The sequence below is a fragment of the Trematomus bernacchii genome, unplaced genomic scaffold (assembly GCF_902827165.1).
Source record: "Trematomus bernacchii unplaced genomic scaffold, fTreBer1.1, whole genome shotgun sequence".
NCBI lineage: Eukaryota > Metazoa > Chordata > Actinopteri > Perciformes > Nototheniidae > Trematomus > Trematomus bernacchii.
This window is the reverse complement of record NW_022988066.1, coordinates 2,162,627-2,178,767: the sequence shown is the minus strand read 5'-3', so window position 1 is coordinate 2,178,767 and position 16,141 is coordinate 2,162,627. Positions and strand designations below refer to the sequence as shown.

Sequence of the window (16,141 nt, the reverse complement as noted above, 5' to 3'; positions counted from 1 at the left end):
GCTCTCAACTGTGCACCTACTTCCTGTGGTTTAGAGAGCATACGAGGGGGTGTAGACATGACACTAAACCCAAGAGAAGATAAACATGGACTAAGGTAAAGCGAGAGGACCATTCTCTCCAATGCATTTCAACACTTCCTTTAAGCGCTATCAATTATGTGTATTTAGCAATAAAGGTGAATGTAATGCAAAAGATTAAAATAAAATACATACTGTCCATCACTGATATTATGTCATTGATATACAATAATGCACGCTGCTTCTTCATATCTTATATTGATATATTGATGAACTATTCAGAGTATTGGGTAGTACTGAATAGTTGTAGTTGCCTTGGCACAAATGTAAGCTACATTTAATAATAGAGATGTATCAAATGATTGAAGTGAAAGGCCTCACTCCTTAGGTTATACAGAAATCCCACATTAGTTGGCATGGTTTTATACTTTCAGAATGATTATCAAAAAGCGTGGACAAGAAGGTTGACATTCATGTCTATGCGGCTAATCAAAAGCTTGCTTAGGTTAGCATGAACATGTTGGAATAGCTAGCATGGATCTGACTGAAATTAACTTGAATTGTCCATTTTATACCTTGGTTTTGTAAAGATTAAACAAAATATAATTATTAAGAAAATTAGTTTTATGTAGTCTTCACACTTTTTCAGACCTATGCACAAGTCTTGTGAACTGTAATACGTGCTCAGATGCAGGCAGAGTCACAACATTTCCAGGGAGGCTGCGAAACAGTCAGAGAGAAGTGAGAGTCATTCTGTTGTTTCGACACCTCTGCCCACAAGGATTTGTTCATCCTTTGCACGCATGGTTATTACCCAGAACATTTTTGATTTTTTGATTTTTTGTTCCAAATAAGGATGTCTCGGAAATCTTGCACGGTGTAATCCAGTTAATTCCGTAATTGTAAAGTGTATAGATTAAATGTTTACCCTCTCTGTTACTAAACTCACCACAGTTAAGTCGTCCTTTTTGGGACAGTACCTGTAGTCAGACTTTTTGGTATGATATTACTATACACAGAAAACTTTATAATAAACCCAATCTCGAAAATTGAATAAAACATTTTTGATGATGTAATGTCTGTCAAGAGAATGTGTGTCATCCGTTTTATAGTTTTATACATACAAAACAGAAATCCAACCCTAACTGTCTTCATGTCCTACTTACAAATCTTACCTGGACATGCTAAAACAATACAGAAACTCTTAAAATGGTAAGAGTTTCTGTACACTAGAGTAAGTAAACTTAATTTGTAAGGTATTTTATTTCATTTGGTTTATGTTCTTTTGTTTCTTCTTTTTATGTTCCTCAAGCTCGCACTGTTTCTATTGTTGAAAATGTTAACCTGCTGTTGTAAGTTCCATTGTGCAGATAACCTTTTTTTTATTTTTTATATATATATTCGCCCACAAGTGGAATATCCATGAGTTTACACACTAGTCTTTCAGCTACACACTTGTTAAAGGTGATTAAAATGCAATGACTCATTAACTGTAAGGTCACTCCACATCTGCCACCTGTTGGTATTTGCCATTGGAATCCCACTTATCAGCGCAACTAAAGTGCACTCATTAAGTATTTTAGCTACATGCATTTAGACAGGGTCACATTATGAATCACTTTTATGTCCTGTGACGTTAAGGCAAGTTTATTTATAATAAATAATTAATAGTTAACATTAAACTGCTTTATTTAAAGTTTAAAGCAATAGTATATAATATATCATTAGTAGTAGATATTTTCTGTGAGGGAGTTAATATACTGTAGGCAAGGCTATAGCCAGAAGCCTGTTACAACGTCCATGCTAAAAGAAGTTGTTTCATGTGTCGCTCCACCCCTGCTCCACATTATAAACATCTCCATTGTCTCTGGCTCCGTCCCATCATTTTTTAAGCAGGCGGTTGTTCAGCCCCTTCTCAAAAAACCCAATCTAGATCCCTCCCTCCCGAATAATTACAGGCCCATCTCAAAGCTCCCATTTGTGTCAAAAGTTTTAGAAAAAGTTGTTGCTAATCAACTCAATACATTTCTGAATGACAATAAAATCCATGACAAATTCCAATCAGGTTTCAGAAAACACCACTCCACAGAATCAGCTCTCCTCAGGGTCTCCAATGACATCATGATGGCATCGGATGCAGGCGATTGCGTGGTTCTGGTGTTGTTGGACCTGAGTGCAGCGTTTGACACAGTGGACCAGGCCATCATGCTAGATAGACTCAGGGAGTGTGTAGGCATCTCAGGGTCTGCCCTCCAGTGGTTTGCCTCGTACCTCAGTGGGAGAAGTTTCTCCGTGGCGGTGGGCCCGTTCTCATCACATAGCACTCCCCTATCCTGCGGCCTGCCCCAGGGTTCTGTTTTAGCCCCCCTTCTTTTTGCCCTGTACATGCTCCCATTGGGCCGCTTAATTAGCCAATTTGAGGGTGTCTCGTATCACTGCTACACAGATGATATCCAGATATACTTCTCCTTCAAACCTGTCAAAATGGAAAATGTAAACACCCTGATCACATGTCTGTCTGCAATTGAGGAGTGGATGTCAAGCAACTTCCTACAGCTCAATGCATCGAAAACGGAAGTCTTGATCTTAGCGGCTGATAGCATCGCCTCTAAGGTAGCAAGCCACCTGGGTTCATTTAGTGGTAGTGTTAGGGCAAACATAAAAAACCTTGGTGTAACTTTCGATCAGTCTATGCTACTAGACAAACACATAAAACTCCTGACCCGTACCTGTTTTTTCCATCTCAGGAACATTGCCAAGCTCAGGGGGGTTCTATCCAACGCAGAAATGGAGATGGCTATCCATGCCTTTATTTCATCCCGGCTTGATTATTGCAATGCTCTTTTTGCCTGCCTCAACAAAACATCAATAAACCGGTTACAACAGGTCCAAAATGCTGCAGCCAGATTGCTCACTCGATCCAAAAAAACATGCCATATCACTCCGATCCTTTCGCCCTGCACTGGCTCCCTGTCCATCTCAGAACCCAATTCAAAGTATTGGTCTTCACATATAGAGCTGTCCATGGCTAAGCCCCAGCCTACATTAATGACCTTATCCACCCTCACAGCACAACCCGGGTACTGTACTGTAAAGCACTTTGTACATCTGTGTTGAGAAGGGTGCTATATAAATAAAGTTTTACTTACTGTTAGCTTAGCATAAAGACAGGAAACTGGAAGTAACAGTTAACCCTCTGACTCAAGGTAACCAATTACACCTAGCAGCGGCTTTAGTACATCAATTGAAACATGAAAATAGTTCTGGTAAACATAAACACTGGTGCATCTGATGAAAACTAAATATCTACAATTAATTTTGTGTTTTCATTTTGTTCTTTCCAAATTCCAAAATAAACTACATGCAATTAATAATCTTAATTAAACTGAAGGAACAACAATAAAATTGAGGCCTACACCAACATAACAAAAATACACAAAGAAAAAATTAAATGGGTGACAACAATCTTTGTTAGTGTTTTAAATTCGCTCTTTAAGACCAGGTATTTAATGTTTCTGAAGGAATAATGGTCAATGAGCTGTCATGGGGGGTTGTGAAAGATAGGGAAAGGCAAAGATGACATGTTGAATCATAGCTTGTGTGTACTGTAGCACCCTCTGCAGGTCTTACCCCAACACTATAGTTGAATTGTATAAAGCAGAGGATCCCAAACCTCCAGAAAGGTACTCTCTGACAAGGATGTACTAAATCCAGTAGTGCTTTCCATGCAGTTTGAAACATTGCTTTAGGCGTTGGAGTTTGTCATCATGGCGAAAAGTGCTCAAGGAACTACCACTGAATTTGATTTGAGTACCTTTCCAGGTGTCTGTATTTCTCTGTTTGTCTACAGAGATATTTTTGTGGCCATGAAACAAGATGCAGGACGAAAACTTTACACACATATAGCGGAGATCAAACTGAAGGTCAAGTTAGAAGATAGGCATGTTTCGAGCAAGGGGAGGAAGGGGGCCACAACGCCATGTTACTCCCCTGGCTTGATTGGGTGTGACTTTGCAGGTATGTAGATGAGATAAAAGGTGAAGGCTGGGTTTCAAGATAGGTGTTGCCCGAGCAAGGGGACCGGAAGTAAAGGGAAGGAAGTGTGGGAAGGGCCATTGCAATCCCCCACAAGAACATCATGATTGTCATTGCAAGAAATTGGATCAGATTAGATATACTTTAACTGAACCCAGTTTAACTGACACATTTACTTACACATTTACAAAATGACACATAGAAAGTAAAACATATAGTACAGAAATATAGTTAAACACTTGTCCTTTATTTAACGTAACATACAGAGAAGAGGTTGAGTTTAGTCGTCAGCTCAAAGGAATAAATCCTGCTCAGTCCACAGTTTTTGGATCCAGTGCCTGATAGACAGCAGCGTACTACGAGGCGTCGGGAATACTAGACTCTGGATCAGCACCTGCTTCTAGAGCCTGCAGCCTCACTGCATAGTGAGTAGAAGCACCATCTGTATTTTCCTCGCAGTAATCAGACTGTAAGAACATACCATACAGTCATTAGAACAGCTGTTAGAGGTGAACAATTTAATCAACACTAAAAGTGATGAATTATAAAATGGTTACTCACCTCACTCTTGTTTAGACCTTCTGAAACACACAAGCAACACGATTCCTTAAAGGGGACCACTACCTTAATTTAGGATTACTTCATGTTTGTTCTTTGGCCTACGAAAGTTCAATCAATATCTGTGAATATGAGCATCTCAAAGCAGAGAAGTATGTTTGAAATGTGTGTTTTCACCATCCTTAAAGGTGGGGTAGGTAAGTTTGAGAAACCGGCTCGAGATACACTTTTTGTTATATTCCATGGAATGCTCTTAACATCCCGATAGCAATGAATATCTTAAGTGCTTTGACAAAAAATCCATTAAAAAAAATGTCATCTGTGGAAGCCGTGGTACTGTAAAAAGCATGACCAATCATTTTAGCCGGCCCGGCTAAAATAACTGGATGGCCTACCTGCCTGTCAGCCTTCCATCTGTGCACAAACTTATCTCGTGCCCTCATTGGTCATGTGCGCGTTCGTGTGTGTTGGAGGAGGGGCTCTGTAAGGAAGTGGCAGATTTGTTCCGGCTGTGTATTTTCAAATTCTAGCGCACTCGAGCCGGTTTCTCAAACTTACCTACCCTACCTTTAAAGTGTGCAGCTGCTCTATAGACAATGAATGTGAACATTTTGTAAACCCACAGAATGTTTGTTTTCTTATTTTAATACCTAAATGACCTCTTTTATATTGAAATGTTCTCAGTGTCCCTGTTGTCCTTGGTGCCCTCAGGGTCACCTATAACATCTTTCAGAATTAATTTATGAAGCAGCTCCAATTACTTGGGAACAACATGTATGAATTTAAAAAATGGGCAAAATGTACCCTTAAAAAACATGTAGACATTGTAGAGTGTAAGCAGTGTGTGTAAGCATGCATGTCTCTGAGCATGTGTCTCCTCACCCGCATTATTCCGGCAGTATCCGTAGAATATAAGAGGTATAATGGCACAAACCAGAAGAGCCAGGGTCACCGAAACAATGATGACCACTGTGGCGTCTGCAAACAGACAGTCGTTTGTGCTACTGACAATAAAGCTTATTCAACAACAGGATGACAACTTAGTCTCTGATATTCAGAACAATCATTTCATTATTGATGCAGCAGAAACATTTTCTGACCAAGAAATCTAATTATCAGACTAAGTTATTTCTCAATTTTGAGCAATCAGCTGTCAGTTAAGAACATAACAACAACCTGTTTTTATCCATTGGTAAAACATATCAGTTCTTCCTCAAAACACAAAATGTTTAGCCACTTATTACTGAAAATGCACTCTATGGAAACTTTGTCTGCCTCCTATATAAATGGAAACAATGCACATTTTTCACATGCACATCACAGGATCAACACATGCCTATTCCACACATTTCTGTATGTTTGTATCCTTTGATAGCAGCATGTTACAACAGTATATGCCTTTTTTATCGTTTCTATATACTGTATAGGCTGCATGCATGTTAATACCTAAAAAAAATGGTTTGCCACCTCCTGACGGTGAAAGGGGATTATGTCTTTGTCATGATTACTAATGAGATTTATTTTAGGCGATTATCAAACTTTCTTTTATTTATCTGTTGTGCGAACAGTATCATTTAGTATGACAGTAATTGATTTAAATATATATTGTAACAACACAGTCCAGAGGTTTGTTTAAAAAAAATGTGCATATGGTATAGATACAAAAATGAACTAAAAACATATCGCTTCCTCAGACGTTTTGAGACATATTCCAATATTCTGCTTTCAATAATGTGTCTGATGTTAGTTTTTTTTTGTTCATTTAAAAGAGTTAAATAAACTAGATTATATTCGACACAAGATTTCTTCTACTTCATGGAAAGTCCATTGTTAGTGATGTGCAGTCAAGTTTCCAAATCCCACTTGTTGCATGTTGGACCTGGAATAGCTTCCAGACACATACTGTATATACATATAGAAACACATTTAAGGTGAGAAACAAGCCACCTTCAGCACCTGAAGTGAAAACAAACTTCTAGTGTGACTCCATCCAAGTGAAGTTACACAAAGAAAACACAGTTTGGAGTGCAAGGTGACTTACTGTAAGTTGTTATCCAAACTGACCAATAAGGTATACGCTGCTTTGAGGCCTGCAACAGGAGAACAGCTGCTAACAGTGACCGTTAAATACCTTTTAGTTTGGTGGCTGCTGGCTGGTTTGTCTCTGTAGTCGGCAGCGTTGATGCTTCAGTGCTGGATGCAGAGCTGCCTTGGGGCAGAGCTTGTGCTTCAGTCTGCAGAGAGGGGGTGGTGGTGGAGGGAGGGGGTCCGACCGGAACAGTGGAGGCTGCGGGAGAACAGGATGAAGGATGACTGGCAAGAAATATTGTGAACTCGTGATACATCACAGGAAGGGTTGCAACGTCAGGAGAATTTCACAGTAGAATAATCAATTTCACAGCATCACAATATTATTAATATTATTATTATTATATGTATTATTATTGTTGTTATTATTGTTGTTATTATTTCATTATTATAACATCATTATAAAAATTGCATGTAACCACAAAGAATGTTAATTTACATGTTAGCAGCACTAGCACATTAAATAAACTAAGAAATTAGTGTGAGCTTTCAAAATAATGTCTAATGATTATTAGCTATTATCACTTATTATAAGGGCTCCACACACACATGGACACACAAACACATATGTTCACTCGGATCAGTTTTTTTAAATAAAACAATGTAAAAAAAAACATACATGGTATTATAACCTTTAAGTTTTACACCTGCAGTACATATAATAATCCCTTTCCACATGACGTTTGGTTGGTTTTATTCTGCAGACAGAATCAGTTGTATTTATAGGTTTTGGTTCAACATGACCGTGTCATATTATAATGAAAAAGCTTACACTGTGACCTTTGTTTCATACAAAATAACCACTCCTGACTAGAAGATAAATAGTGCATCAGTAACGTCCCAAACCGTCTCATTGCCTGCGGGAACCTCTATGCATTAATCCATAAAATTACCATCTGCCACTCTGAGGTTGACCCTCTGGTGCAAAATGTTATACGTTTCCTCCACTCCACAGCCTCTGTATTTCTTGAATGCACCTTCAGCTTCAGGTTTCAAATGATTTTGTCACAGAGGTTGTTTGATCTAAGGTACCATGACCTTTTCGCTTCAGGGTGGTGCTTTTTTGGCCAAGTGTGACTGTGCTAAAATGATTTGCATGAGGAGGATGAATGACATACTTTGTTTTACGAAAAAGCCCGGCCCCCTTAAGCAATTTGCTAACTTTTTTTATGCATCTGCCCATGAACTTACCATCTTCGACTTTGAGATTGACCTCCTGGTGCAACACTCTATACGTTTCCTCCAGTCTGCATTGATATGTCCCTGTGTCGGCCCTCTCCAGCCTCTTCATGGTCACGTTGAAGGCTCCATCCCCTCTGCTGACCTCCATGCTGTATCTTCCCCGTCGCGTGATAGCCAAACTCTTCTTCTCAGTTTGAATCAGGATGTCTTCTCTGGCGCAGTCTCCTTTGCAGAAGTACATGTTGTAGAGTTCAGAGCTGTTGGTGGTGGTGCCAGAGCAGAGGATGGAGACCTCTCCTCCAACATGGCCGCTCACCTCCAGCACTCCTGAAGCCTCAGCACACACACCTGCATTACGGAACAAAGGGCCTTTGTTACATGATGGTGATATCTACACAACTGCAGTTGGATGAAATTAAATTGCTTGACCGGGCAGCATATTAAGATAAATAAACACAATAGCATAATCTGCTTGATAACTTTACAGCTTCACCTTTTTTGGTTGATTTGAATTGTGGCTTAACACCATTGTGTTTTTATATAATGTCATTCAGTGGGGTAATGTAACCGTACGTAAGTACAAAATGAGGTACTTGTACTTTGCTTGAGTATTTTCACATTATGCTACTTTATTTTTGTACTTTATTACATTTTGTTGGCAATTGTTGTAATTTTTACTTCACTACATTTATTTGACACATTTAGTTTCTCATTGGTAATCAAAGATCTGTAGACATTCCTACTTCTACTATTACAATAAACTCTGATTCAATATAGTCTTAAATACAATATCATACTTTAATTCAGTAGACTTTCACTTTTTGGTTGTGAAGGTTTATTTGCAAGCAAGTTTGAGTTATGATGGAAATGTTTAACTGGTGTTCAAACTAAATTATTTTTTAAAAGAAGACCAATTTTAAAATCTATACCCAGTGGTGGAAGAACCAGTAAAAGTATACTAAATTGTATTGCTTTCAAAATCTTACTTATCTATACTTGAGGTACCAAAAGTAAAAGTATTTCTTCTATTTCGTAATGGCCCATTTCCGAATTGTATATTCTTAATTTCTGGATTGTGATTTTTGATGTCCTAGTTTGTTTGTAATAGCTGGTAAATGAAGGGCTTATTTTAAGTGCTTTTTATAACGCTGCTGCATACATATTAAATAATATGTCAAAGTTCATTTATAAATTGATTGATACTTTGTTAAGATAATCATCTAAATCTAAAAAGTAGCTTTCCAATAAATGTAGTAAAGTTAAGAAGTATTGGCTTCCAGAATGTAGTGAAGTAGAAGTATGAAGTAGCATAAAACAATACTGACAGAACTCAGGTTTATGTTACGATCCACCACTGACTATACTGAACATTACCAGTGCATTAGAAGAGGCTCATCAATAAATGTACACCTTATTAACAAGTACATTTATAACCAATTCACAATGTAACCTTTAGAAATAAAACATTCGGATGATTTGAAAAAAAACTCACCCAAGATGCAGCAAAAAATTACAAGATGAAGAATCCTCATTCTTGCTTAAGGTTAAAAACGTTTTTTTCCGGCTGACAGAGAAAATAAGCAGTGGTCCGCTTCAAAGTGTTAGTCATCTGATTCAGTGCCATACAAAAGTGATTGTCTTGGTGATCTAGATTAGCTACAAGGCTGTGATTGTGCAGCTGTCTCTCTCAATTGAACATGCCTCTTGACAACATTTTTTTAAAACAGATCATACAGTTGACTGTAGTTCTCCAGCCCCCCATCTCTCTGCAGGACCAGCCCATGACAGTGATACATATGAACTGTTTTCAGTCTTTATATGTATTGTTCGGCTCTGGATGCTGGCCCTGCTGCCTCAGTGCACATGAAGCTGGAGGGCATCAAAGTCATAAAGCTGTCTGTTGACTGTGTCACGGGTATCAGAGCCCGAGGGCCACTTCACCATCAGGTTACAGCAGGTTTAACTGTAGTACAATGTGCACATTTCAACTTTTAAATCTTATAAGTTATTTGTATATCAATATCTTTTTCATATTTTAATTTAATTTAATATTATCTAATTCCAAAACAGGGCAACTGTCACTAAACCCAATTTCCCCCAGGAAAAATTAAGTATTTCTGACTGACTTCTGACCTTTAAGTTGCCACAGAAACCTTTCGCTCCACTTAGGCCTTTTTGTAGGGTTAGCGTGTCCTTACACGAGCCACTCAGCGGTGTCTCCGAAGGGACTGTACACAAATGATGTGTGAGAAGGGCTACATTTTATGTTTTGTTTTATGAAAAGAATAAAACTGTTCCAATGTTTTTCTATAAAATAATAAATTGACAAAGTTAGCTGTGACAGGGTTATATTTATCACAAAACCTGGACTATTTAAAGTCTCAATCCAGTAAGAAAACATACATTTGTGTTAGTTGTTGCTTAGATGTCTGACATTAACTTGCAGAATAACACACGATTGTTGTTTTCACATGTATCTACTCAAATTCTTTTGTTGTTGAATACAATCGCTTGACATTTTGGAAATTACGTACAGTTGAGGCCTAAATTATTAGCCCCCCAGGAGTTATGGAACATTTTCCTAAAATTCTTCCCAATGTTTCCAGCATTGATTAATAGTCAATAGTGTACCCTTTCTGAGCCACAACTGACAACAACCTCTTAGAGTAGTTCTTTACTAGGTTGGCACAGGTCTCTTGAGGGATTTTGGCCCATTCTTCCATTGCAAATTGTTCCAGCTGGTCCAAATTGGGTGGTTTCCGAGCATGGACATTCACTTTGAGCACCCGCCACAGATTCTCAATAGGATCAAGATCTGGGCTATGTGCGGGCCACTCCAGCAACTTGGTTTTGGTGTCCTTTAGGAACTGTTGGACCAAGTTTGATGTGTGCTTTGGGTCATTGTCTTGTTGGAAGACCCAGCGACGACCTAAGCGAAGACTAAGAGCAGATTTTTTCATATTATCCCTCAAAATGTCAACATAATTTTAATTTTTCATGATGCCTTGCACCCGAACAAGGCTCCCTGTGCCTGAGGCTGCAAAACAGCCCTACAGCATGATGTGTTCTTAGGATTTCGCCAAACATAAGCAACATCCATGTGCCCAAACAGTTCCAGTTTAGTCTCATCAGACCAAAGCACAGACTTCCAAAACTCATCTTTACCTTTCAAATGTTCACAGGCAAACCTCAGTCTGGCTCTGATGTGCCACTCTTTGAGTAAAGGGGTTCTGAAGCCCACCACGATGAAGAGCCCTCACAACTGTGTTCCTTGAAACATCAACTCCAGAAGAAGCCAGGTCAGCAACAATCATCTTGGCAGATGTCCGGGGATTCTTGCTGACATCTCTGACTATTTTCCTCTCCAGAGTTCTTGAAATCTTGCGCTTTCAACCACGCCTAGGTTTGTTTCTTACAGAATGTGTCTCCTTGTACTTCGCAATAATGCAACATACAGCAGTTCTAGACATTGTGAAGCGCTTGGAAATAGCAGTATAGCCTTCCCCCTTATCATGAGCCTCCACTATCTTCTTTCTGAGCTCAAGACTGATTTCCTTTGTCTTTGGCATGGTGAGTAGGAGTAGTAGTATAGTCCCTCTCAATAAGGTATTCAAGTGCCTGTTTCTTGGAGTCCTTTTATGCTGATTGAATGCTCAGGTGTGGCTTGAAAGCAAAAATTCACATGGGGGCTAATATTTTTGACCAACCCATTTTTCACTATATTTGATATAAAGCAAGCCTAAAAACGTATTTTATTTTCCAAAATGTACCAAAAGCTACTAGATAGCACTGGTGAATGTTTGATTATATCAAGTTTTATCAATGCTGGAAACATTGGGAAGAATTTTAGGAAAATGTTCCATAACTCCTGGGGGGCTAATAATTTAGGCCTCAACTGTATATTGTCCTCGTCTATTTTATAACTGCTTATATCTATCCATTCAGTACAAATCTGCAAGTAGCCGGCTCTTTTAGCTTAGCATAGAGACTGAAACAGGTAGGGGGAAACTAGCTTGGTCCAAATGTTTTAAGTATCTTTAAATCTCGCTAGATAAGATCTTCTTTCTTTAATTCAGACGTGAGGAAAGTATTTATCTCCTCATCTCACTATTGGCGAGAAAGAGAACAAGAGTATTTCCAAAAAAGTATTTATTTTAGACATGAAACATAAAGTGATTGCAGTGTTCCAGCTTAAAATATGGTTAAATATGGAGAGATCTGTGGGAGAAATGTGAAACAGTCAATATTGAGTTTATAAAGAGAGGAAGACTTAGCAATACCTCAGTCAGATATGGTTTTCTATAATTGAGGCTGAAACGTGACTATACAGTTTAAGCTCAAGGTAAACTTCCTTTTTTAGCCCTTGCAGAAATAAAGAGCAACACCCTGGTCCTGCGGGTGGCCCTTTGCAAGAAAGTGAAAACTTAAAAAATGATGTTGTCAGACCTTCTTCGTTGCGCTCGTGTCAGCAGTGGCTGCAGGGGATTGTTCTTTCATAAGGATTCTGGGAAAGTCAGTCCATCAACACATGAATGTAGAGTTGCTGTTTTTACTGTGTGAGCTGCAATGCTAATAAACATGACACATTCTTTCCATGAAGTGAAGGTTTCTCAGGCCAGACAACGTTTTATTTTATTATCAACTTTACATGGGTTGACTTTATAAAAACAATTCAATCTTTATGTTGCAATTTCATACAACATTTTTCCAGTGGAGAACCTTTGATACCAACAAAACTATTTAAACAGAACTGTCCTCATATACTGTACATGTTATAATGTTTGTTCTTTCATCAAAATATCATCTTATTCAGTAAACCAAACAGCAAACAATATTGGTCATATTTACATGATATCGTTTGAAATGCTGCAGTCATTTATGATTAGCATTTTCCGAAGGTGGTTTCTCATACTATGTTTGACAGCGTTCACAAATGTGTCTCACAAGTCTGTCTTTACTTTTGTGAAGTGATTTGTAACGCCGCATGAATGACTGACTGACTGACAAAATAGTTGGCAGCTTAGTGTGATAATCCTAAAGTCCCAGATGTCCGTTGGTGTGGTTTAGGATTGTGGGAGGACCTGAGCGATGGTGTCCCGGGCGCTCTGGCTGAGCCTTTCTGGGAACTTGACCTCGTACTCTACTAACAGGTCGCCTCGACGGTCGGGGCGTTTGGGATAAGGCAGCCCCTCGCCGCTCACGCGTCTCTTCATCCCTTGCTGCACAATATCTGTTGTTGACACGGTCACCGTTCTGCCGTCCAGTGTGGGTGCGTTGACTGTGCAGCCACACAAGGCCTGATGGAAATAAAGGGAGAAAGAAAACATGATTTAAGATCAGGAAACGTCATTATATGTATGCAAATCACACAAGTGACAAAAAGGCTATCTTATATGTAAACTTACATCTCTTAGTGAAATCTTTGCTGTATAAACGATGTCCGAGCCCTCACGTTTGAATACCCGATGGGCCTTGTCCTTGACCACGAAAACCACATCGGCTGGAATGTTTCTGGGGGTCTGGTCCCCCTCTTTGGGAAATGTGATTTTAGTGCCCTCTTTCCACCCCTTCTTTATCTGCACCTCCAGGATTTTATCCTCTTTCCTTACTGTTCGCCCGTCTGGGTTCAGCCTTTTACGGGAGATCTTCATTTTCTTTGTGCAACCTGACAAAACATCCTCCATCGCAACCCAGAGATCGTGAACCACGGGGGGGTCCTGAGGCTTCTTTACAATGCTACTGTGAGGTCCCATCCCTCCCATGCCAGAGCTGAAGGAGCGAGGGAACCCGCCCATCCCTCCGCCCCCCGCCCCGAAGCGGGCAAAAGGGTCTTCAGTGTCCATGTCCTCATCTGGGCCTCCATTGCGGGCACCAAAGAACTGATCGAAGGGGTTACGTCCACCGAAGAAATCTGAAAAAATTACATGGGGGTCGCCCTGGAAGGAGTAGCTGAAGTTGCCAGGCCCAGCACAACCACCACCACCACCACCACCAGGAGCTGGTGCTCCTCCGCCTTTCAGACCTGAGTGAGAGAAACCACAAAGTAATGTATCACCAAAACGACTTCCTTCACTTCACTATAAATTATGTATTTCAAGACTCATTATAGCATCATTCATGTTATAGGTTATGGTATTTTCCCCACATTGTTCTTGTTATAGTTTGTGCAGGCAAGCTACAAAGTAAAGGGCAAAACCAGAGGCAAAGCATTTTGATAAATGAATTGGAGAGGCTAAGAAGTCATGGCAACGGCAAAACATTTTCCATTCGAAATGGCAACAGGCAGCATATTTTACTGTGAGGTGCTCTATCAATAAATCTAACAAACACACAATACAAAAGTCCCTCAATGCTACTTTTAAAGTCCTATTCACTATTAGCATGGGTGTCTTTTGGAATTTGCAATCGATTCTGTGCATAAGAATTGCCTCACAAAGTAAGAATAAGTGGATATGTAGACCTTGAAAATGTCGGATAAAACCCTGAAAGATCTATCTTTCTTGTGTACAGACACCACCATAAAATATGTGACACAAACCTACAAAATTCTACAGCGCCTGTCATTGTTTTCAAGCTGTGTGCAGAAGTATTACTTGTCAGGTTCCGTATTTGGAAATATCCTTAGCTTGAATGCATTGAAGAGTTTCCCTTGATGAACATAATTTCCATTAAATTAATTTTTAGTGTAGCCATTAAATGAGTAGTTATTTTAAATGTTCACATATGTCTTTGATGCAAACAAACATTGTTATCCCAGGGGGGGAAAACATGATATCCATGTAACCCGACATTTGTTGATCCAAATGATGATGTTGCCATGGTTACACATCAGGGGAGCCATTACATCTCCAGTGAATAGATGCAGAGCCTTTTTTTTTAAAGGGTTTCTTATAAGATTTCCATTCAATTACAAACGTGTTGTTTTTATCATCACGTCGTTCCTAAATGTACTAAAGTTATTGAACAGGTATTACTAGTCAAAGTATTTCAGTACATGCACTGCCCCACCTCTCGTTTCTATAAAGCCCCCCTGACAACACCGTTCAAACATCCAAATACAAGAGCACGCTGCTACGCTAAGCCCCGCCCCCTCCTGACGTCAACAACATTAAGTTGCCCTTGTCAACTCACGTTCACATAATCCCCTTCCGGTGGGACTCATGGGACCTTATTTCGGAAAAAGTTTGTATTTAAGTCAATGGAGAGAGAAAGATTATCTTTCGATCCCGTTTGAATTGTGCCACGAATTACACATATGATGTTTGTCAATCTTAAATAATAATAATTTCCATGTCAAAAAAGTCACAGTTTGTCGTAAAACTGTTGAAATATAAGACTATGAAAAATACGCAACTAGAAAGACTACAAATCCCAGAATCCCGGTCTCGCATGCTGGCTCTTACGGAACCGACTAACTCCCCTTTGGTGTATGTACAGCTCTCAACATGCCCAGACTTGTAGTGATTTTCACCTCTTTTAATACCTTTCGCCTCATTCTGAAAGAAAGAAGTGAAATGTGCCAACGTGACGGCCGTCTTGGTGTGTGGTGCGAGACGGGAGATGTAGGTCATTGAGCGGTTTCACACAAAAAAAGTGTTACTTCACAGTTTTATTTTTTTGACTTGTAAAATTATCTTTTAAATTGACAAACATCATATGTGTAATTCGTGGCACAATTCAAACGGGATCGAAAGATAATCTTTCTCTCTCCATTGACTTCAATGCATAACTTTTCCGAAATAAGGTCCCATGGAGGTCCCCCTGGTCTTGTAGAAACATGTATTGGTGGTTTTCCTGTGTGCCTCACAACCAGCCTCTACTGAAGGCCTGTAATCAGTTGGTTATCCCCATTCTCACAGGCTAATGATTCCTATGTGAAATCTTACCTTCTTCACCAAAACGATCATAAATGTCCTTTTTCTTTGGGTCGCTCAAAACGTCGTAAGCTTCGGCGATTTCTTTGAATTTGTCCTCGGCATTTGGCGCCTTGTTTTTGTCCGGATGAAAGCGCAGAGCCTGCTTACGATAAGCTTTCTTTATATCGTCCTCCGACGCTCCCTTTTTAATTCCCAAAATGTCGTAGTAGTCTTTACCCATTTTGACCATCCAGTGGCCTGTTAAGTAAACGTTACAGTTGTTTGTAGTCCGTCCTCAGTCAGAGCTCTGTCGCTTCTGAGACCGCTGGGTCCCGGGTATTGTCTTTATAAACCTTGTGGAAACTTCTAGAGTTTTCCATAAACAGCTCAAGCTCTCCAGTCTC

General features: G+C 39.5%; 1 protein-coding gene across 1 annotated transcript; it reads right to left on the bottom strand.

Annotated features, from left to right (window-relative positions):
* Positions 1–12,475: 12,475 nt before the first annotated feature.
* On the bottom strand, positions 12,476–16,141 carry dnajb1b (DnaJ heat shock protein family (Hsp40) member B1b). The gene is made up of 3 exons (XM_034120507.1): positions 15,768–16,141; positions 13,287–13,903; positions 12,476–13,178 (listed from the first exon to the last, which is right to left on the bottom strand). Exons 1-3 carry the CDS (start codon positions 15,985–15,987, stop codon positions 12,945–12,947), a joined length of 1,071 nt encoding a protein of 356 aa, XP_033976398.1. The 5' UTR covers positions 15,988–16,141; the 3' UTR covers positions 12,476–12,944.